The 25,120-nt window shown below is 42.6% G+C and overlaps 1 protein-coding gene across 1 annotated transcript in view; it reads right to left on the bottom strand.

Moving 5' to 3' along the window:
* kirrel3b (kirre like nephrin family adhesion molecule 3b) overlaps window positions 1-25,120 on the bottom strand; it is a 150,427-nt gene that overhangs the window by 40,709 nt on the left and 84,598 nt on the right. Inside the window, 3 exon segments of the mRNA XM_034548647.1 lie at window positions 11,228-11,252; window positions 11,255-11,379; window positions 16,205-16,354. Of these exon segments, the coding sequence (XP_034404538.1) occupies window positions 11,228-11,252; window positions 11,255-11,379; window positions 16,205-16,354 (300 nt within the window).

The raw sequence follows: 25,120 nt of genomic DNA on the forward strand, positions 1-25,120 counted from the left end.
CTCCAAATGGTTTTTTTCAAACTACCAAACAAAACCTCTAGTCTGATCTCAGAGTTAGAAAACTGCACTTACATTAAAGTTAGAACCCTTAAGACTTTCATCAAATCAAACCGTGTTATTGATGCTATTTATGGTTGTCATTTTTCAGAAATAGCCATCTACATAGCTTTTTTTTTTATATACAAGCCTGTGTCATTTTCTCGCTTTTTTTATTCTCCTCTCCCCACTCCGTCATACTTAATATTTTCTTACAGCTACGAATATATTGATCCAAATGTGTTATTAACACTATGTGAGTTGGTTTGGTTGCACTGTAAACAGACACCATGTTAAGTGGCTGCTCAAGGAGTGTTTGCTGTAGTATTAAACCACTTTTTCCTGTACCAGTAACTACTGGTGTCCCCAAATCAACCAGGGACTGAAATCCTAAGGATATAACTATTAGATCTAGATTTTAGTCTATTGCACAAATTGTCACGTCTCATGAATAGTGTCATACAGCGCGAGTTGAGCAGCATATTGAGTCATCTACTGTAACAACACACTGCCGATCCTTGTCACAGATAAAGTCATCTTAGTCTTCAAGTGCGGTGGTTAATAAATGCATGGAGGTCGCTTTTGTTGTTTCCTTTGCACTAATGACGAAAATAAATAAATAGATATAGCCAAAAGAACATGGCAAACATTTGTTTGTCCAATTAATCAGTGGGTGTAGTGAAGGTTGTACTGAAAATAGAATCTCTAACCAACTGGACTAGTGAATCAATAATAGAAAAATTGGGAAACATTTTTTTGTCCAATTAATCAGACAACATACCCATCAGTACAACTCATTGACAATGAGCCAGGACTCAGTCTAGGTGCAGTGAAGGTTGTACTGAAAATAATATCTCTAACCAACTGGACTAGTGAATCTGCTATAAAAATAAATTGGGAAACATTTGTTTGTCCAATTTATCAGACGACATACCCATCAGTACAACCCATTGACAATGAGCCAGGACTCAGTCTAGGTGCAGTGAAGGTTGTACTGAAAATAATATCTCAGTGAATCTGCAATGAAAAAAGAAATTCCCCCTTCACTAGTTCCTATTGTGCATTTGCGTTTTTGAAACGCAGTGTTTATTCTGGCGGGCTCCCTTTCATCTGGTCTTCATTAATATGCGGAGGGCCGGGAGAGGTAGAAGAATCTTAGGTCAGCACTTGCAGATCAGACAACATGGTCTGCTGATCCAGGCAACTGAGAAGGAAGCTTTTGTGAGAACGTGGTCACCTTCTGGTCCTTTATCAGCAATTGGAAACAAGGTCGAGGAGATCACACTCGTTCATTCTTATGTCAAGACGAAAGCTACTGCGCGGTATATGCAAATGAGACAGGGAGCATGTGAAAGCATTATGTGCCGGGAATCTCAAACAGCTCTCCCATTTGCCTGACTGGAAGAAAAATGAGGAAAAATCTGAGGATCAGTGATAGCACTGTGACAGTTGATTGCAAAGATCCAGTGTTACTGGCATGCTGTCCGTGCTCTCTTGCACACATGACTGAAGCATTAATTAAATGTCAAGGGTATAAAGCGGACACAAAAGGATGTTTTTATGGAGACGGGGAGATTAGAAAGCATAGTGTGACAGTCTGTGACTGATAGGTCTCAGGCTTGACTTGAGGTGATTTTCCTCTTATTGCTTACAAGCAGGCGGCAACCTCCAAGTCTGAAAAGTGAAACCAACGCGGAAGTGCATTCTTTCCAATGGCCAGCAGGCCAGGATGCTGAAAGAAGTCTGGTTGTTTAGAAGTCCATGAAAAAAAAGAAGTGTGCTACTTCTAACTTGATTTATTACTTCAGTTTATGGCCTCAATTTCTAGTCTTCTTTTAATACGGTGTGATTCTCATCTTGTAAATTATGGTCCCATTTAGTGTAAAATAAACGATGAAGCAGGGTATGCTTTAGGGAGAGGAAACCTTGTGATGGACAGGTTGCTACCACGGTGTTCTTCCAGTATGGGTATAGTCCACATTTTGGTCGTACAACTTTAACCCTTTAATCCCACCGCGTTGTCAGTGCATGGAAGTTCATTGGAACCATTTTGGTCACCGAAAGAATGTCTCATTCTGTGTTCGGTTGTACTTAGCTTCACCCTCTCGTGTCACAAAAAAAACAAGATGTGACCAATTCGAGGCTTCAAAATGTCGATCCACAAACCAATGGGTCACGTCGACGTGACCACACATGCTTAAAACACTCAGAGATAACAGAGGCTTCGTTGCTCTCTCTCAAAGTAAGCATTCCTCCTATATGCACATAATATTACATACCGGTTTCTATAAATAGTTGCTACCTCAGAAGGTGAAACCGCTCGTGCACGGGGATGAAAGGTTATACCCTCGTAGATTGTTTCAGTAAGTCACTGTAAGACCTTTATAGTCTCGGTTGTCTACTGTTTTATTCACCTGTACTTTTTCTTCTATTGAGGGATGTCAGCGCATAAGATGCTAAAAGGGAGTTTATGTGGACTTCCATGGTGGAGCTACATTACAGTGAGGTCACCGGCGGACCAAACCGAGCACTGTTACACTTTCAGGTCATGTCCCTTTGGAGGGCTGCCCGCCAGCAAGACACTGACGGTGAGCATACAAGGAAGAAGACGGACATGCCCGGCTGCCTCCATCCAGCATCTATACTTTTGTATCGCTGTCCTCCATTGGGTTTTGAGGTCTTACTGTATGCAGAGGGCACCACTGGGAAGACAGGGCAAGGCTCTCAGCTTGTGCTCCCTTGGCATCCTTTTTGAAATCAGTATCATTAAAGAACACGAAAAGCCTCTCACCAATGCAAAACAAGGAAGTTAGACATGATTACACAATGGTCTGGTAAAACAAGAAGCTTTTATGGTCTTGTTCTTTGCAGGTTAAAGTCTTTATGTCTGCTGAAGAAACGGGAGGGTTTGACCAATAACCCCCGACATCCATTTAATTCAATTTTCGACTCGGGAAAGAATATTTTAAATAGATATTTCGCTTTTTCTCTTGGTCTTAGATCTTCAACTGATTCTACCTTATGACTGTCAGGTTTGACAGTTACATAGAGGCCAAGCCTTGAACTTGGATCAGCCATCATCATTACTGGGCTGTTTGCAAACTCGGCAGTCCCTAATGGTTCTAAATTAGCTCTTTACTGCAGCCATTGGATGGACTTGGCATAAGTAGTGTGGTCAGTGGTACAGATTGATCGCTCCTCTTTAATTACAGGGCTAACTCACTGCAAACCCTGCTCCACTCACTACTTTCTTCTTAAGGATAATAAGAAGAAAGACACTTTCCCAAATTTGCATTCTCCGTGCCTCAGACATGGGCTCTCTATTCATGGATACGCACAGACACCGAAAATTCACAGGCATTTAGTGATTACGGGTTTCATACAAATCAAAGACAGCTGAAAGCAGATCAATGTGAGTTTGTGCTTTTTTTTTTGCACGTCTCTATTAATCAAAAACCTAAGGGGTGCGGTTTTAACAAAAGACTTAAAGATGGCTGTAAGAAACAGACAGCTCATTACTTTTATCATTTGATGGTTACTTTGACCCCGTGACCTCGTTCGATCATAGATGTAATGGTGGGTTTTAAGCTCCAAGCTATAATTGTTTCTTTGTTTGAGGGAGAAATCTAAATAGTCCATCAACAATTTCAATGAACCCATTTAAAAAGTCCCTGAGATTGTCTTGTTTTAAGGCGATTAACTTTTTATCGAGGTCCGTTAACCAATCTGAGATACTATTTGTGTTTTTCTGCAAATCTACCAATGTTAGACATATCTGACTATAAACCCCACCTTGGTCACCTCAGTCAAAAAGACACACTGATGTCAGAAAGCTTGGACTTCAGTGAGATCATTTCCTTTTACTGCATAATCAAAGATATCCATAAATAGGACCGAGCATATTGATGGGTAATTAACTCAACAGTGCAATGCTCTAAGTACGTCACCTCAAAGACAAGCCTGAATAAGCCCTGGGGGTCGTAAAGCTGCCTTTTGTCCCTTAATACATATGAAATCCCAAGATACCAAATTCCCCAAAGAAACATAAAACTTGACTTTATGTGAAGGGAAGGCTTGGGGGAGAAGTCCTCTTCAGTCTGGTAACACCAGGCATTGCTTCAGGTGAACCTGCTGGGCTTTCCGAGCCAAATCAATATTTGCGGAACTTCTCAAAAGCAGCCGATGAAATCCTGAGAGCGCTCCGGCTTTCCAGGAGCGCGAGCGCGGGAGAAAAAAAGCAATTTGGGGGGGCGAATGAATGACTGAGGGCTTCGCACAAGGAGGCTGGATGGTGTCGGCGAGGCGAGGCTGGCAATGTGTAGCTGCTGTAGAGCTGTGCTTCAGCGGACGTGTCCTGAACAACAACGAGCTCCCTGACTTGCCTGTCTATTTCAGAGGGATGCTTGCACGGGCCCGCCTGTCACCCCATCGCGACAGCTTGCAGAGTTTGTGATAGATAGACAAAAGAAGGCAAAAGGGAGAGGAGAGGGATAGCCAGCGCAGGTGGATGCTGGAAATATGCGTGGCTCACTGGCCCAAATCACTGGCTCTCTTCAAATCCTGTCACTGTACATCTGTTTTGAAAGCCATGATGATCCTGAGCCATGTGTGAGCACACACACACACACACACACACACACACACAGAGAGAGAGAGAGAGAGCTAGAGAGAGAAAAGAAAGGATCAGGGAATGAATGAAAAAGAAAGTGGGAGAAATACACAAAACCACTTTACTGTAACAAACAGGATCACAGATGGCAATCAGAAACAGAACGGCAGACTGTACAAGATGTATACACACAAAAAAAAGGTATTTGTAGGAATGTGTGTGTTACCACGTGGTGAACAATAATAAACTGGGAGGGTACACTGACCCAGAGTAATAATGCAATCAGTGCAGTATGTAAGCTACATATGATGTATGATGATGTATGTACAATGTACGCTCTGGTGAAGCATACATTGGACCGACAGCACAAACAAATTGAATATCTCATCTCGGCCTCTTTTTGTTTGCGTCGGTGTGATGATCTATCAAATAAAATGGAAGGATGAAGACGAGCTGAGGAGAGGGGAGATGCCGCAGCTGTCGGGAAAACGTGCGGAGCCTGCTCCTCCACATGTGCAGCCCAAGGAGCTGCAGATTGGCTATGTCTGTGTGTGTGAGGGTGGGTGGTTTCGAAAAAAATAAAAAATAGACATTTAAAAATAACAAAGCACTTATTTCTAGGTTCTGCCTATTACGAGGCCCCCGTGGCTCCAGATTTTTCTTAACGCCAATCATTAGTTAGCTAACAACAATTACAGTCAGCTGAAACAAGCCCAATCACCGTGCAGTGTGAATTCACATCAGCTCAGCACCTGTACACAGTTGTTGTTTTTGCAGCGCACAGATGGATTTGTGTCATTTCTCCTCCTGTCGAAAAAAAAGATTTCTGAGAGGATAAAACATCATACATGCAGTCTGTCTACCATAATGGCGCACCTGTTCGCAGCTTCTCCGATATCATAGAAGCAGTTATTGTGCCGTCTCGTGTTTCTGACTAAATGGGAGAAAAAGAATCAGCTGAATATACAGTAATACTCATATTTTCTCTGAGAATGACTGCCATTTAGGAGACCTTATCTCGCTCTTATACTCTGACTGAGCTGCTTGGCTAGACCTAAATTAACTTTCCTAAGAGACAAATTGGTTACTTAGACGGGGGGCTGCTGCTTTTATTTATCTCTTCTTTTTTTTTGCACTTTCTTATAGTGCACGCACAATTTCAACGGCACCACTCACTCAGCTTGGGATATGACTTTTCTATGACCTTAATTGATGAGATAAAGAAAAGAGAAAGACATGCGCATCTCGCCATTGCAAGTCATACAGAGGTAGAGAACCACAACGCTCCTTACTTCAACTCACTTCCAGCCCTGCTGAGCTGTCACAACACAAACACCACAGAGGCTACCCTGAGACTCAACTTAGGTAAAATGCTGCATGTCGCAAAAATAATAATAGCGCAGGTGAATAGACAACAGAGGAGATCACTTCTTTGCATACGCTTTTTTTCTCCCCGCCCCCCCTCCCAAGAAACAACAACAACAGCCAAATTGCAGTTATTGTTATAGTCAGGCCAGCAGTTGCGAATAATGCATCTTATTACAGACCCATCATTTCCCACTCGCTGTGAGGAGTATCACTGGCTTAGCGGTGAGACAGCTCACACACTCTCAGTGGAGAACGGGGGCTAGCACCACGGACAGCGCTTCGGACTAAAATGCACACGTGTTGAACATAATCTGTGTCTTGTTTCCAACATGACCACTTCTAATTCCTCAGTAATGGAGCTTTTTTTCGCCCTCAAAGTCCACACACATTACTAACAAGGATGCCAGTGTGATCCTTGAGAACTAATGAATTCAGACTTTGTCATATAAATGGCTGATTCAGCTTTGGCAAATGGAAAACAGCAGTAACAAAAGATACCCTTGGGCTTTTGTGTACGTGGAATTTGTTGCTGAATCGTGGGGTCCAAAACATTAACAATGCAGGAAAAGGAAAACAAATACGTTGCACACAATGGTTCATTCAAATGGCATGTCAGATTTCCTCCCTTGTAAGAACTACGCACAGGTCATTGGAATAATATAATGAGCCAGATATGGATTCAAATGCAAAGCTAACTAAATAGCATGCTGGGAAGACTGTCATCTCACAGCATCAATAACTAACATATATTACTTCCTACGCACATGACACTGCATACATTAAAAAAACTGTATTATAGTAAATACATATTTTCCTCTGCCTATATGTACTCTTGACATTATGAGTGTGATAATTAAGTTTTATTTAAACACAAACATGTGTAATGTCTTAAGACACAATTTAAAAGTACTTGGCTTTACTGTATTGTGTTTCCCTACGTGATCTTTTATTTAAAAAAATGTAAAACCTAATTATTTTATTAAATGTAATTGTTGTGAGCTGATGTAAATGTAGCATCATTAAATCTGGGGTATTAACACTAAATTAAGTTTGAATCTTAACATGAAAATATCATGTTTGATGTTTGCAATCTGTATTATGTTCCAAACACAAGGAATGGGCATTTTTCCATTTTATACCAGCCAATTTTCTTAGGTACTCCAAAAACAAACAATGATTTTGTTATATTTACTCTGTTCCAATATAAAGTAACACCATGAGTGCTGTGGGAGGCATTGGACAACATCAGCCTTGGCTCTTTCAGATGATAATAAAGCCAAGGATTGGAAGATACGGTTTACATATTCCCAGGCTACTCTCTTCTATGTGTTTGGATGGAGAACAATCTCTTATCAGGGGGACGTGGTGTGTGTGCTTGAAAACTAGTGTGAGACTCTAGTTTAGCTTGATCTACAAAATGAAAAAAATAATTAGATTATACTCGAAAATGTATTTGTTTCAGACAAGTAGTTTATACAAAGACTAGTATTTCTTAATAAATAATAATGATGTGAGAATGTGCCATCATTTTATTAAGTGAATAAAGCAGGATCTTTTTTTATCAGTGTGGAATTAATACTACATTATATGGTACTACAGACAGCTATGCATTATTCTTCGTTAAGCGCTGTTACCCTACTATATTTGCTTTAAGTAAGAATAACCCCTTAAAGCATCTCCCAGCTTGTGCCTGATCTCAATAGCATTGTCTACAATATGACCTTTATGTCACTGCTCTGGGCAGAACAGAGAGATCCGTAATTATGGAAATGCGTTTGAAAGTAAACAACGCCGATCACCCCCGCTCGTCCTCACCACAGTTTGACAAGTAACACTTAATCACATCCTGCGCAAGCTCGGCATTATTACAAGTATCAGGATGAATTGACAAAAGTTAAGCTCAAATGAATAATGAGAACGAGTGCGATGGCGAGATGTCCTCTTAGTCCTTTCGGTTATCTATCTCACTCTGAGTTGATCGCTGGTAAAGTACCAGCATACCTGATGAGCAATTTCAAGGGGTACGAAGCTGTGCCTTCATTGCGCAACCCTTTAACGTGGCCTTTTCAAATGAGGAGAATTTAGTCCTCCAAGAAACCTGTGTGTCTCTGCATTGACTCGGGACGGCTCGGTGAGTCGTCCCGAAAATAAAAGACAAAGTGAGAGAAAAGGATGACGGAGACAAGACAAACAAAAACATCTAAGACAGAAAACTGTTGTGTTAAAATGTCAGCGATGAGTCACCAAATGGCACCACATTGCATTTTGATGTCATGACACATTTTCCTTTGTCGAAAAAAGATAAACATGCTTCCGGGTTTACAAAAAAAACCACCACAAAGTAGTTTTTCTGGCAGATACCTTAATCAAACAACGGTGATTTCTTTATTTCTTTTCCCTTTGTTCTACTGGTCCCCGACCTATGGTAGAAGGATTAGAACAAGGGTCTGGAGCAGTGCCAACTAGCTGCAAGGGATATAATTAGCCTCAGGGGGCTTTTTGGATCCCGAAACCCTCCATTCCCTTCCTTCATGACTAATTCACAAGACCTTGGTTCTCCTTTGGCGTCTGAGGGTAAGCCGGCAGGCCGTGCAAGCGCCAGGAAGGGTGAAGTTCACCATCCAGTTATTTTAATGAATTATCTTCATTATTGTTTATAAACGTTGACGTTGTCAGTGTTTTCCTCTTCTGTCGCATTCGCTTCCGCACGTGAGGTATCGGACGAAAAATGCAAAACAAAAAGGTCTTTTTTCACCTTTTAATCACACACTTTCTTGTAAATGGGGGCAGGTCAGGTGGGGTCACCGCTGCTTCATCTCTGGCTCGACCCGACGGTCCGGGTCTCAAGGACGAAACCAGCAAATCAGTGAAAGGAAAAGCAGACTGTGTGTGTGTGTGTGTGTGTGTTTTTGGCAGTGATGAAGGGGTTCTTCTATGTGCTAGTAAATATTTATGTTGTGTTATTTCCGAGCCTATCAAAGTCAAGAGGAAAGCAGTTCCTCTGGTATGGCACATGGAAGAGTTTGGGCTGGTATTGAGTTATGAAAGATGGAGGGGAGAGTTTAGATTTATTCTGCTGTCAGCTCAAAGAAGGCAGTCAGCGTGTGTGTGTGTGTATGTGTGTGTGTGTGTGCTTGCGTGTGTGTAGTCGCATATTGTGTATATGCCTATGTATTTGTGTGTGTGTGTGTGTGTGTTTGTTTGTGTGCGTGTGCACGTAGGTGTGTGGGGCCGAAGCTGTCTTCCAAGTCGATAGACACACTCTGTCACCACTGGGAAGTAATTGACAGCTTGGAGTTTGCAGTGACACAGGCCTTGCATATGTGTCCTCCATTACCTCGTGTGCGTGTCACCCTGCAGTTCTCCCTGGCAGTGCATCCAGCAGTCAGCTAGCTCAGCAGGGGATTAAACAAACACCTTCTATTTGGGCTCGTCGGGGGAACGATAAAGTCTCTCACCCTCAATCAGACAAGTAGGTAATAAAGGCTTACCCGTTTCTCATTGCTGATTGGTTATTTAAATAGAGTAGGGCCAACTGCTGCACTTCCTGCTGAACGTTTGTCTCTTGCATTCCAAAGTCAAGCATTTGCAAAACAATTAGTTTCTTTTGTTTTAATTACTGTGAGTAGTAAGCGTGGGGCTTGCCAAAACACCAAAGCACAGTGTCAGAGGGGTATAGAGCTAAAAACAGGATTATTTGCATCTGCCGTGTATGACAGCTGTTCCCACATGAAAGAGGTGAAAAGGCAGTTTCATATGTATAAGAGAGCTCCCAAGGATGCTTTGAAGCCGAGAGAAATTGGCATTAAATATGACGTTTAGCCATATTGTCGAAAACATTAAATGTCCTAAATTGGACTTTAGTTCAACGGCGAGAGTTGATCAAAAACATTGACAATGACCTGGATAAAACATGAAAATAAACAACGGAAACAATTCTTCTGTCGTGATGATCAAATGGGAAAGTTTCTGTGAAATAAAAAAAAATCACAGAGCAGCTAAAGTTTGAAATATGTGAACAAGTAGTGAACCGAGGACAGTAGTGGAAGTAGTGCAGTTGCATGTTCAGTTCTAGAAGTATCCATAATTATTCACTCATATCCATTTGCGGGGGGGGGGGGGGGGGGGGGGGGGGGGGGGGGGGGGGGGGGGGGGGGGGGGGGGGGGGGGGGGGGGGGGGGGGGGGGCTGGCAGCCAGCGCAACGTTATGCTGCAATTTGTCTTCCCCTCTCTCTTTTTTACTCCTGCTGCCTGCTCGCCTACAAATCGTTAGCTTCACTTTTCATTAGGCTGGATCAATAAGGCGCATCAGTCGCTTGTGGCGAGGACACTGCATGGCAGGCGCCCCTCTCTCCCTCCACACTTTTCCTCTCCTCATTCCCTCCCTCGTTTCTCTTTTGCTCCGTCGCCGTCGACGCTCGCTATCGCTCCAGCGAATCCTCCAAAGCGAGGGAGGGTTGCGAGAGACAGGAAGCAGCAAGGAGGCTTGAAGGGGCCCGAGAAAGCGCCCGCTGGTGTCACCCAATGAGGCAGAAATGGCCTCGCTGAATGATAACCCAATAAAGTTTAATTAAGAACCAGTGACCTCTCAAGCGTGTAGTAATAATAGAAAATGGAGGCTGCATGCAGAGGAAGGAAATTAAAGTGGAAATGTAAAGGTCTGTAAAGCTTAGTCACATTGACACAGTCTGCCAAATGGGAAACATTAGCACTGATTTAATTCCTTTCTGATGGTTTTAATAGAAATATATATCTTTTGTTCTCAGGCTCCACTGCAGATATTTAATCATGTTTTGAGTAAGACCGCAGGTGAACCCCTCGTTTGAGCGTGTACCTATATTCCCACTGTCTGTGTAATTGGGAAGTGAACAAGGACACGTACTGTATACTTCTATTGTTGTGAAGCACCACTTTTGTTAGGGCCCCTAGAGCTCTGCCAGTGCTGCTGCCCAGTATTTATGGGATGACGCATACGAGCTAAAGCCCCTTAAATCCTCAGAAGCACTCGGAAACTAACATGAAACACTTACAAACTAATGAGAGAGTGAGAAGCCAGTGACACCAGTGAAGCCATTTCCATGCGTTGCTTTGGAAGTCATCGATCGGGGCGGCTGGCGCTAGAACAGTGGTGTTGTTTAGACTGTGTGTGTGCGTGTGTGTGTGTGTGTGTGTGTGTGTGTGTGTGTGTGTGGTGTGTTCAACTGGACTACTCACCCAGCACGGTGAGGCGGGCGGGCGGGGGGACCTCATGGCAGCCTGGACGGCCTGGCACTCAAAGACGGAGTCGTCCATCAGCTCGACACGCTGGATTCGCAAATGATGCTCTCCTGAACCGTGGTCGCCAATCACTGTGTAACGAGGATAGCCTGCAGGGCAAACACATTTGTTCATTTTAATCACCTTCAAATCAAAATAGGGCTCATTCGCACATGTTTAATCTTTGCGCACTCATTGCGACATCACAACCCTAATGAAAGACACATTGGCTATACACAATATTGGGCTTCAGCGTGTGTGTAACTGTAACAGTCAGCACATGAATATTACTTTACAGGTGAATGTAGTATTTGATTTTTCATTTGTTAATTTACTCACGATGCATTCTTCTCCGAGATTAAAACATGAATACCATAAAATGTTTTTATAGCACTCCTGGCAATGTTAATGACCTGCTGTGGAGGTTGCTGCATTCTGCAAAATTATGTTTTACTGCAGCCGTAAACAGGAACAGCTATACAGTTTGAGTTGTTTCAGCATTGCTCTGTGAAATTATTTATAGTTTAATAATGGCAGAAAGCAGAACAATATCCAAGAGACCTGGGCATTTTACACAAGTCAAGTGAGAAGTTTTTTAAAGATATCCCCCTACCTATTGTCGAAATATGCATTGAGTAGTATGTTGTGGAGTGCATCCCCCTCCCCCCCCCCCCCCCCCCCCCCCACACACACACACACACACACACACACACACATCAGGGCAAATAAGCATGAAGAATGTGTTTGACTGCAAAGCTTTATGGGTTATTTCTCATGTTTTTAGAATTGCTCGTCTCTGAAGATCCCTATTCTTTTTTTCTCTCACTCCATCTCTCTAATTATTTGCGATATGTGGAATAAAAGAATGAGAGAATGCCTGTTCATGAAAAAAAGAAGATGCAATCTGTAATATATCACCAATCTCCAGCCGAGAATTGCATATTCTTGTGGTCCCCAGTAACTGATTAATGATGAAACTGGTGGAATTGGATAATTTAGCCTGTGTGCTTTGTAAAATAAATTATACACTCTAGACTCAACACACTTGTCATATATTTCTTTTCCAGAAAGTCTTGTCAGTTTCCATCCAACTGTAGGGTCATTGCCAACAAATGGGGGGGGGGGGGATATTGATTTTCCAGTAACAGCTATGACTCATGTTCACTTCAGAGATCCCCAAACACTCCAGTCTTTCACTGTAAAGGTTTTACAGGCTGGTAATACGTGTTAGTGCCCAAAAGGAACAGACTGGCCAGCTTTTAAATCCTTGAATTTGTCTACTGCAAAAACCCATCATATGCTCAAAGTCCAATTACTGACTATTGCTTCATTGAATCCCGTTGCCTGTAATAGAGCGTGAAGTGGGCCTCAATTTATGCTGGTGGGGTGAGTTACAGCCCATTATGCCCCTCTCCGTTTCATCCTCCTACGTGTAGCCTTTAATCTTAAGGGTCCATAGAGTGGGAGGACGAAGGACAGAAGGACATAAACATTAAAGCCGAAAGAGAAGATAATCAGTGGATGCACAATCAATGGCAATTTAACTAAAGCATGAGCACAGAAAGTTGCACCAGTGGATGTTTTGTTGGAAAACTAGTAACCGACACAAATAAAATGTCTTTTTACAATACTTGCCACAATGTGTCCTCCATTGAGAGATGGCAGGGCTTCATCAACACTGCATGTACATGTAGCAGGGTTCAAAGCAACCTGGGGACAACTAAACGCTTCTATTAATGACATGAATAACCATTGGCTGAGAAATAGATGATGACTAAAATAGTGGACGCATAAAGAAGGTTCACAAGGTCACCCGGAGAACATTTTGCTTCCATTTCGATTCAGAGCAATAATGGCATTGTGGATCATAAGGATAATGATTATTGATTGTTCTGGATGACGTGACCTTGAGTTGACTCCAGTCCATTGAACAAGTTTGTGCCCGCCCCAGACACAGAATGCACTTTTGTTTTGCTTGTTTTAATTGTTGCGACACAAGCCGTGTGTACATTTCTGTTACACAAACAGATGATCTGGCCAATTACCTCATCTGTGCCTCTGGCAAAGTAAGAATAATGTTGCCGTGTGAGGATATGGCTCTCTTCCAGCCTGCATTAGCTGGATCCAAAAGGAAAAGTGTCGGATAGCAGTAATACGACTATCATGATCTCATTTCCGAACAATAGAAATGTATTGTAATGTGTTTTTTTTGCCGCCTTAAAGCGCCTCGATCACACTTTTCGTCAATATGACTTAGATTATACTTGCGCACATATGAAGACAGATCACCTCTGCACATGCGATGTGTACCTATAAATGGCCATTGATCTCAGGTCTAAGCGAATATCAAAGACACAATGTGTTACCCAAAGCAAACAATGTAAAATAGGCCCATTAAGGAGTAATGAATCCATCAGAAGGGAATGGATTTGTCTTGAGGCGCGATCAATGGTGCACGTGCATGCGTGTGTGTGTGTGTGTGTGCATGTGAGTATACAGACACATGAGGCGTGGCCTAATGATTTATAGCGTTCACCTAGAACATGTGGAGCCACCTGGGGGGGGATGGAAATAGTTTAGCTGCAGCTGTGAACAGGTGACCGGTGTTCAAGTGGCTGGCACGAGAGGCACATGCTTGTCTTTTTCAATAACTCATCCTCCTCAATCCCGAGCGCATGTCATAATGTACACAAACACTTCCCATGGGGAATTCGCTCACAGTTGCTTTGTCCGTGGTCGCCATCATCATCATGCGGAGCGGACACATTCTCCGCCGTGCATATTCATGACATCGATCGGTGTGTTCCGAGTGGTTACGGGGCCACTTTTTTGCTCTATAATTTGAGTGGAAAATGGGTGACACCAGAGGGAATGAATTGGAAATCCAGGAAATAGATAGGAATCATTGGCTTTTGTGCCACGATTTCTTTCTTCTTTTTTTTTTTTTACCCTGAATGGTGAAGAGTTCTCTCAGTTTAATCACGCTCCTGTGAATGGAAACAGGTCCCGGGCGGAGAGCACCGTTGCCGACGCTGCTTCTTTCTATGAATAGCCGAGCAGACCTATATTATTGAAATGCTTCCATGCGAACATTTGATTCGTCGCACTTTTTATGCGTACAGCTGCCACGTTCCTTTCATTGTGTACACACGTTGCATTGGATGTACCGTCACTCTTTTACGACGCTTGTTTATGTAGGCAGGAGTGATAAAAAGAACAGCTGTGGAGCACTTTATTGGGGGAAAAAGTGTCTTTCGTCTTAATAGAAGGCACTCAGCCCTTGTACGTATCATTACTGTTGATTTGATTTTAGAGACCTATCTTCTCCAGACAGGCAGCTATACCTCCTTATAAAAAACCCAGTGCATCTTTTTAAAACGATTTAAGAGCGAAAGATCACTCCAACTCTACATCTTGGCCCGGATTATTGAGCCAAATAAGAAGAAGGAAATGTTTGTGGAGAAGGACAACCGCATCTTGTCCATGCCTGCCAAACTCCTCACAGATGTGTTGTTAAAGGTCCATTGTAGTCCTCTCGGCTATCGTGACACATAGTTCTCAGCGTTTTTTCTACGTTTTCTCTGCTCTCTTCCTCCCTCTGACTTTTTTCCTTTGTTGAACGGAGATTTCATCTGATTGTCTCGTTGGAAAGAGAAAAATCTTGTTGTCTCGTTGGGAAAGAGAAAAATCAATAAAAAGCAAAGTAGATTAAAGAAAAAGAACTCTACATCTCTGCTCCACCGTGATTCTAAGTTCTTCCTCTTTCTCTCGTTCTATCTCTAGAAATCATAAGTGGTCTTCCCGTCTTCCTCTTTTTTCTTCAAAAGAGACCGGAAGACTACGGGGCCATTGTTTACGGCAACCTCTCAATCTCCCCTGGGCCTGATAACAACCTGAGGAGGGAATAGGATGGCTTTACTGGGACTCTGTCAGCCACTGAGGTTTAATTACAAGACCACCTCGGTAACTGGGAGGGCCTCCGATTATTAAAGGTCAGAGGGTAGAATAAATCCCAATCTCGCGTAAAATAATGATTTAATCGTTCCTGTTCATGAGGCTTTTGTGTTTTAATAACGGCAGCAGTTGGGTATTCTTTGGGTTTAAATTGCAATTACTCTATATTTCTTCGGGGTCACACAGGGGGTTCTATGTAAGGTAAATTAGAAACGTCTAAACTAAAGACCATGCCTTTATGTAATAATGCACCCTACTGTGCATAGAGTGCTGTGTACGTATTCAAATGTATCTCGAACTTAATGATCATTTCAGGAAATGATGCATGCCTACTACGCTTTTATGGATTTTTCTATTCAATAGCTCAGTGCTTCAAAGGTTGTAAATGTTTATTTGGAAGAGTGATGTGCTTCCTTGAAATGAATTACGGTCATGAATATACATAAAGCCTCGATTGGTGGAACAACAGGCTACTAAATGACAGTGCAGTAGTCACTTTTACTCCAAATTAAACAATTAAGGCAATTATACATGAGGTGCAGTGTAATTAGAGGATGCCAGCGACTCTTCAAAAAACCATTTAACAGCCTGAAGCACCAGAGAAAAGACCAGTGCCACTATTGATTTTACATTTCATTCAGATTTTTGTCCTCTGCCAAACAGAATATACAAAAGTTTTTAGGTCTGCATCTACGGAGAAAGGAATAATTTGTTTTGGTGATGTTGACTGATTTAATTACTGATGTTTCTCATAACACGTGTAGTGTAGTACTTCTGTTGTAACACCCGATTATGAGCCCTCCTGTCTGTGCAGTGATATATTTGGCAGAGGGTAGGACGCTGACATGTGGGGGCTTTAGATAACAGAGAGTGGCCATTGGAATATGACAGTTATAGTACAGAGTGTAATTAATAGAGGAAACTGAGGGTGATGGGGAAATGCAGGGTGACACGCTCAAGGGGATGAATGCTGTTACTTACCGGCGAGGTCTCTGCCAACTCCCAGCGCCAGGCCATCTTTGATCCATAGGACAACGCCATGGTAACCAGGGATGGAGCATGGCAACGTCACAGGCTGGCCAGCCACTACCACCAGGTCCTGTGGCTGCTGGGAAAACATGGCCGCCGCCCCTTTGTGACAAACAGAAGAAGGTTGAAGAAGGTTAAGGTCCGACCCTGTTGGATGATGTCGGAAGATATGACATAAATTTCAGCACGATCGAGTGAAGGGCGCATCAGGAATTCAAGATCAAAGATGGGATACGAGCGCGGCTTTACAAACACCTGCTTTCATCACGTCAAGTGGTGAACGAAGGGGAAATTAAGGCACGTGCGCCATCTGCCTATTTCCAACCAATTTCACTCAAAACCTCTTGTCAGGACTCGTGTTGCACGCGCCCTAAAGGGTGATTCACAGACACGGGCACATTATTTTACTATTCATGATGCGGGAGACAAGACCACTGTACATATATCAGAGGTGTCAGCGCAGCGCCGCGACTGAAGCACGGCCTAAGAGACAGCAGTCACAGCTCAAGCTTGGTTCATTTATGAAGGATGTCACCGTACAGATGCGCTGGGCTCTTACACACCACGGCACATAACATGATCTCGTCTGCCAACACCGCTCTAGTGGCATACATTAACTCCAGCTCCCACCCATGTATTCCAACTGCGCAACCGCTATTAGCCGCACTCCTCCACTGCGTGTTCAGGCGGAAAGTGGCTAGCAGTGAACTCCATTAGAGGCACAAGGGGGTGTGTTGGTGGGGAGGGGGTACCGTGGTGGCTGAGAGGGGTAGCGTTGTGGATCAGACTGGAGGGCACAGAGTGGTACTGATGTGTCGTTAGAAACACCGGCAGGTTGCCTATCAACTAAAGAGAGGACGCACACACTGCGACATGCATTCATACAGCGATGGTGTGATTCGGGAGCACAAACTGCAGCACAGGCTTAAAAGTGTCACTTTTACCGAGACAGTTTTGTTTGCAGCTATTTCTTCTTTTTTTTTCATACAGAATTTCTTCTTCAACAACTTCTTCTTTCTCGTCGCTATGACCAGTAGCACACACACACACACACACACACACACAGGCACACAGACAAACTGGAGCATGTATTCCCGTTCTGCTGAAGTGGGCTCTCGTGCACATTTTTTGCTCTCCAAGTTAATCATATGCAAATAAAAAGCTGATAGAAGAATAACATGTTGTGAATTACAATAATACGCAGAGCAAAGACAGCGGAGAGCGTGAAAGCGTGTTCTCATGTGGCAACGTCTTTGTATCACATCGCAGTCATCTTCTGCACTTCTTTGTATGCTTGGTTTCATATTCAAAGGAAATTACTTATCCTTTTGCAGACAAGGAAATTGATTAGCTTTGTTGTTCGATTTCAAACCACAACAGGAAAAAAAAAAAAAAAGATTGTTGTCACACAAGAAAACTGATTTTTATTTAGTTGGAAAATGCCATTAGAATCCCCACAAGTCTTTATTTTCTTTCAGTCTTGAACTGAATTCCCTGTATTGGATCGCTTGTTAGAGATGTAAGCAGAAGTTTTAATATTCATTCATACACGTACCTCCAGAAGCAGTCAATCCTACCTCATTTCAATACATATATCTATTACTCCACCAACATCATAAAAAAAGAAAGAAAAAGAACGCCGTACCCTCAAAGCATATACTGAGCTTTTCATCATCATGAGACTCAACAGCTTCTTTCTGGCTAACCAAGCCCCCTTTAAAAGGTGCGTGCGTATTGTGCGCGATGCTCGCTATAGGTGACATCCCCACCACTTGTATTGCCCTTCAAAACCTAGACAGCTTTGTTGCGGCCCCGGCTGCGCTCCCACGTGAGGAGCTTATCTCGGCTTGTACTCTGCCACCGAGTCGGCGCGCTAACAGACTATATGGACAGCTCGTGGACAGATCTCTTGGCGTGTTCCGGCGAAACAATGTAAACGCCAGGGAATCTCGTATCTGCTCAGTCACGGCTGATATTATCAAACAGTTTTCAGCCTGTTCTGAAATTGATTTCACATTGGAGGGATGTCTCTGTTGGCAGCGCGCGTGCCTGCGCACTTCGTTGCAATCCGCCTATAGCCTCACTCCTGCCCCCGCTTCTCTGGACTGCTCGGAACTCGTGTGTTATCAAGAAAAAAAGAACAAAAAAAATGGATTGCAGATTATTTTTCAGGGGGCATCCTGTCACGCTTGCGATGCGCATCCTATCTGGCGAGAGTGTGGGCTCGGACATTTTTTTAGGTGTTTTTTAAATATTTTTATACATTTGATGACTTTTCTTGCACTTGCTGTGGGAGTTTGTGCTAATTCTGTTTCACACTTTGCCCGGAAACTGTTGTATATTAATTTTGGGATTTCTCAAACAGCCAACCCCCCCTTAAAAATATGAATGAACTGAACCCAACCCAATCGCACGTATCTAACACACATGCGTACATGTGAACTTTTACATGCTTTATTTGAACTTGAGCTGCGTGACACAGAGATAGGTTCTAGACGGGAAGTACCACTCGGCCTGAGAATCGGTAACGTCCTCCGTGTATCTGGAGGGAGCTTTCCAAAGTCTAAAAACAATGAACCCTGATGATGTCACAAGATCTAACGCATGACACAATCGGGCTCATCTTGAATTGGGACATGGTCCCCGCCTCTGAATTATGTTTTATCTTAGCAAATTTTGCAAAAAATCTGTATTGTCGCCATTTCCAGCGTGATGAAGAAGGGCTATTCCAATACGCCGGTGATAGAAAGCATCAAAGCCTTAACTGACACCAGCTTGTGCGCTTGCCACTTGAGCAGTTAAAAAGTGACCTCCTTCATTCAATTTAAAGCCTGGCTGAGTCTCCATAGGGACAGAGCAGTAAAGAAATGAGGTGATGCGTTTGAGAAGGCTGGCACTTACATCAAGGTGCCATTCATTCAACCATCCCCTCTGCAGCGCATAAATCTCTGTCACATCTGCCACATTTATCCTTCACTGGGCATCACAGCGTTGGCAAAAAAAAAAAGAAACTGTGCCCATCCCTAATCTATCTCTTCTTTATCCTCTGGCAGGCATGACATGCACCAGCGTGACGACAGCCCCCCTGTTTCCTCACTTATTCAGGAAAAAATGTTCTTTCATAACAAAAATGCCCAATTAAGAATTAACCAGCTCACTTTTAAACTCCCTCACTGACAGTAACACGAGCGCAGGAGGGTAATTGTGCTCAGGTGCCCGCAGAGCTGGAGATCCACGTTAATAATGCTTTATTAAGAAACCTAATGGGGTTTACCAAAGAAAAAAAAACTTCAATAATTAAATGACAAACAGTCGAAGCATGTCAATTTGCTGTGAACTAAATGGGCCAAAACGTCAGGGGTAAGGCTCTGTTAATATGTGGGCACACAAAGTGGAGAAAGACACTTTTTGTGCCTCTAGAGACAACAGCCGCTACCAAACAGCCAAATCTGTACTTTGAATAGAACTTAAAATGATTAAAAAAAAAAGAAAAGTTAACTACTTAGTATGTTTCCATGTATTATCTGGGAAAATTAGCGACAATGACAGAGACATGTTTCACTCCAGCACTTTGGATTTGTTAAATTAAGCGTTCGTTGTGTTTTTACTGAAATCTTTCATAGGAGCTAATCCACCCTTGTTATCTAAAAGACACCTTTTACTTAAAGACACACTGAAGATTTTGACAACGTAATAACATAGTTTGCAATCAAGGTCAGCGTGTATATCTCAGCATCATGTCCATCACAGAACAAAGAGCTTAAAGCTCGACTATAAACTATAAAACTTTCAAGCGCAGATGCATAATATAAGAAATGTGTTTTCGTCATGTCTATATCCAACTCTCTTTATCTTTTATAAATCAAAGTGTGAACCCCCTGTGGATGCATTAAGCGTATTGACTTTATGTATGTGCATAAAATCATAGATGCTCAGTTTGAGGTCAGATATCTTTGATAAGGACCGCCTAGTTGTTTCAATTGGGGGGAAAAAAGCTGGTCGTTAAAGGCACGGAGCCATATTCATAACGTGGACCGGCATTTTGCACTGCCTAATGTTGTCATTTCACTTCAGATAATTTGTTTACCATTGGACGGCTGCTGCATTTCCACACACACTCCAGCACTATTTTCCCCTCAGAGCTAACTGCCCCCAATTTCATCGCTCTATGCCAATCAGGCCTGGAAATTACAGTTGCGGACACACATCCAGGCCACTTCAGAGGAATAATCAGCACGCTGTATGTGCGGCGTGTGGCCACACAGCACCAAAGCTTAGCCCAGGATCATTATCAAAAACTATTACCCCTCTGGCCTGGGCATTTTATAACAGCAATTTAGAAGCACACAATGGCTTCAGAATACGGAGGTTATTATGTATTGTGGTTTGGTAGTCAATGACCACGGTCTCTTTTTTTTTATGGTTATTACTTTTGGTCGATTCTTTGTGAGAAACATGTTGGGTGTGGGTGTATTTTTATCTTCTTTGAATCTACTGGTGCTTTGCTTTTGATAAAGGTTTGATTTTAGAGATTGAATCAAGTTATTCTTATAGATCCAATTGCAATGAACACCAGGACCTATGCGTCAAATGAAAAGCGTCACCAACTCGCCCTGCAGGGGCCCCCGCTACTCCTTTAGTTTGAACATAAAGAACAGAAGGTTTTCCAAGCACAGGTACAGACTCTTTTTCTTTTGCCTATCGAAAGCTTTTAAAATGATTACTTAACTCTTGTAAAAAGAAGCCTGTAGGTCAATACAAAGACAAATCTTCTGCAATACGGATTGCCCTACTTTAACATTCTTGTCCTCCGTCACCAGACACTGATTACCCATAAGCCCACAACTCCAGCCTGCATTCTCTCGTTCTCACCATAGGTCCACTGGCCATGATTTGTGCAATTCAATTATCTGCAGCATGATCATTAATTTGACACCGTCAGTGGAGCATGCAGCTGTGAGATTCATAAATCCATAAAAACTTGAAACAATGACTTCTGTCTTGCCTGTGGTTATGTGACTCCCATCCATGTTGGTGAAAGTCAGTTTTAAGATTGGTGAGAAATGCATTCTGGGAAAATGTCTGAAAAAGCATTTTGATCAATTTTAAACTGCAACTCTTGCTGTTGTGTGCCTCCGCCAACCAGCTGTGTCGTAGTTTACGTTCATATCAACCCAAAGTGTCGTCGCTTCGTCATTTTATCGGATTAGACATTTGTGTGAAACTGTCGTTATTAGCATATATTATTGAGTTATGGCCCAACGCCTGTACCGTGAGGCCACAGTGACCTTGACCACCAGAATCTGTTTGACCTTGAGTCCAGGTGGAGTTTGCTCAAGGGGTTCCTGAGATAGTTACGGGAGATTCATGAGAATGGGACAGACGTGACATCACAATGATCTTGACCTTTGAACTCTGAATTCTTGTCACCTTGTCAAGGAGGCAGAAAAAGTAAGCGAGCCCAATTTTCTGAGATGTTAAAGCGCCATTACGGCAAACGTTTGACAAGAAATGTAGCAGGAAGGGAGCTTACTAAATACTAGTCGTGGCAATCAAATGTATTTAATAAAGTTTTGATCAATTCAGAAGCAATGGGTCATTCTGACAGACATTGCTTTCAGTGTGTTTTCAAAAGAAGATGTGAACCGAGAAAGAAAAGTGTAACTTCAGAGAGAGAGAAGGAACTGGATGAATGACGAGGCCTCAATGGTATGCCGTGGTATTTACTTTCTCCTCTGGCTGACACATGTATTCACTGTAATAATGACTCTTTTTTTTTTTTCGTCTTTTTTTTTTTCGTCCGATGTTGGCTTTTTGAATTTTTCCATCCTGCTTTCCCAAGGTTTTGATGCCCTATTTCTCGGAGCATCGATGCTTTTGTTACACGGGCTACTCATAATTAGAAAAAAAAATGTAATCCCTCAGATGCAGCTGGCAATGCTACGACAATAGTTTACCAATAATGAATATTTCATGAAGCTCTATCAAGCTCATTACAAGAGGCATGTATCAATATCAATCTGTCTTCCTCTTCAGATTGTCCAAATCCCTTTTCCTGCCTGTCCACTTGTAAAACAAACACTGTTGTATGTGGACTGATAATACGGCCAGCCAATCTGTGCTGGGAGATGGCTGCCATTATTAGTAATATGTGTCTGTGGGAATGCAAATTCATGAAGCAGGGAAGATAAACATCCGTGCTGCTGGAATACGTTATGTTTATGCCCTCTCTCACACTGTGCATTAGTGGAGCATGACAGTTGCCAAGGCATAATCAAGACGGATGGTCTTCGATGATGACTTCTAATAAATTACAAATGGCAACAGCGGGAAGGCCTTTCAGGCCACTCGCTTTTTCATCAGCGTCGCGGCCAGAAGAAGACAGATTCATGGACATAAGAAAGTGGAATATCATGGGGCCAGAAACAGTTTATTAAATCTCTCTATGCTGCATATTTTCTGGCAGTCCAAATACCGTCGGCTCCAAAAGTCATCAAGACATCATGAGCCGTGGAACGGATTCTTATCCTCATACAAAATAATATGTTTTTAACTTTAGGGTAAACAGAGACTGTTCTCTAATGATATATACAAGACTTAAAGGTCGTCAGCCTCTAAGAAGTCCATTTAGTGTGAAATCAAACACACAAAGTATAGTCCACTTACATGACGCTGTATGTGAGCTTTGTTCTGGAAACACAAGACCTAGTCTGATCGCTGATTGTAATTACTGTTATAAAGCGGTGACTCCTGTGTGCTGGTTTCCAAGGTAACCACAGTTCAAAGAGAACAGGTTCAAATATTCTAGTTAGCATAAATGTGACTGAACGCCACATAAACCTCCTCCGCTGGCTGGTATTGATTAAAAAAAGTGTGGGGAAATGGAGCGGCTCGCTCTGCAACACCGGACCACTTTTCTTCTTTTTTTTTTTGGCGTATACATTTAAATAATAAGAAGCAGGGACATAAAAGAGATGCAAATGAGTGAAGGAGAAGGGAAGAAGATTGGGCATTCAGATGGGGGGGGCTGATTGAAAGGGAAGGATACCTTCTGTTTCTCTCCTCCATCGTTAAATCCTTTTCTTTTCCCAACTCTGACCACTTCATCGCCTCCTGCCTCGTTTCGGCGCCGTCTGTCACTGGAGTGTTTGTTTGTTTGAATGTTTGTTTGTTTTCGGAGCTCAGGGCCAGCATCGCCAGTGTGTCTCCGCTGACACGTGAACACTCGAGTGTTTACCGAGTGTATGATTTGAAGACACCGGATGATTTGCAAAGGGAATATGTTTGTGCGGGGTGGGGACCTTCAAAGGTGTTCAAACTGAGCCTACATTGGGATTGATCATGTTCATTTAGGAGTGATGAGCATTTGAAACCGACTCAGGTGGTTGATTTGATGGATGCGGCGTAGAGACGGCCCTTTGTCCATAGGGCATTTCTTTATATATTTTGAGAGAGAGTCCCATTTTTCCATTACATGATATGTCACGGGCAGAGAAAGTCACATTAAGCTGCCTTTTGTCCAGCTATAACTCATATTTTGTCGGGCTGACAATATAAAAGTGTACCTTGACTTTCATGACTCGGAGGGGTCTTTCTTTGAGTGAGATTAAATCAAGAGATAGTTCAAAGCCCTTGGAAAAAAAAAGCCAAAAAGGATGTACGCTGGGGAGGGTTTAGGAAGGGTGTCCACCTCCTGTAAAGGTTTTAATCAAGTCAAAGAAGTTGCTAACAAGTCTTAATCCTTTAAAAGTCAATCGGTGGAGGTGTTTATTTGTTCAGATTTGTGGTAATAACCCAACTTCAGTCAATATGTTCAATATCTTTCATATATTTAATTAATATCCCTTAATTATTAGTTAAGCAACACCTTCCCCTGATGCATTTTCTTTCTCCTAATAGTTAATAAATGCATTGCTTGTACATTTGGTGATACCTTTATCTAGGCTACATTTGTTTATACAAATAGTTTTAAGAGGAAACCCACAATAAAGATAGACAGAAGACAGATAGATAGAAGTGGAACATATTGCCACTTTTTTTCAAGGTAAAATCCTCTCTGAGATGCCATAATTCCACATATTTCCCCAAGTCCTGTTGGCTTCAGCGTATTAGAGTAGAACGACTGATACAGGAAGTGGGATAAGAGCCCTGCGCCTACCATTTCTCAAGAGACGGAGCAGTTAGTGCTCACATTTCTTCAGTTGAGATGGATTTATAATTATCCACTTCCAATGATTAATGGTCTTATAATTATCTGTGATGAAATATATCAACACAGACTTGTGTGGCATCACAATCAAATTCCAGGATAACAACAACGCTGTTAGGATGAGAGGATAAGCAATGTGTTAATCATTGCAAATCACAGTGCTAATTGGTAACTAAAACAGGATATTTTCACCAACGTTGGCTTGGAAACACTCCTCGAACAGCATTGTAGCCATAACCCTCCGCCACTTTAAGAATAACTGACATAACCAGTGTCCTCTTCTGAACGATTGCATGCATTACATCCGGAATTTTAACAATCGTCAAGTTGGAATCGAAATGCTCTTCCGGGAAAAAGAAACGCAGTCTCATTAAAGCGATGTTCTCGCTGAGCTTTTTCCCTGACTCACACACAATCCCCATTCGCCACCTTGCATACACCGGAGACATCCATTACCCTCTCATCGTCTTCAACTATTTGCTTCCCTTGGAGACGGCCTCATCGCATTCTTCTTCACCGGATGCTGTGACATTGAAAGAGACCCCTAATCAAAACATTTGTCTTTCTTTCTGCCTGCGCTCAGACCTCTGAATGAGAGCTGACACCAGAGGGAGATGTATTTGTCCCAATCAGGGCCTCATCTCCGTGTCACCGCCGGG

This window comes from Cyclopterus lumpus, chromosome 13 (assembly GCF_009769545.1).
Source record: "Cyclopterus lumpus isolate fCycLum1 chromosome 13, fCycLum1.pri, whole genome shotgun sequence".
In the NCBI taxonomy this organism is placed as follows: domain Eukaryota; kingdom Metazoa; phylum Chordata; class Actinopteri; order Perciformes; family Cyclopteridae; genus Cyclopterus; species Cyclopterus lumpus.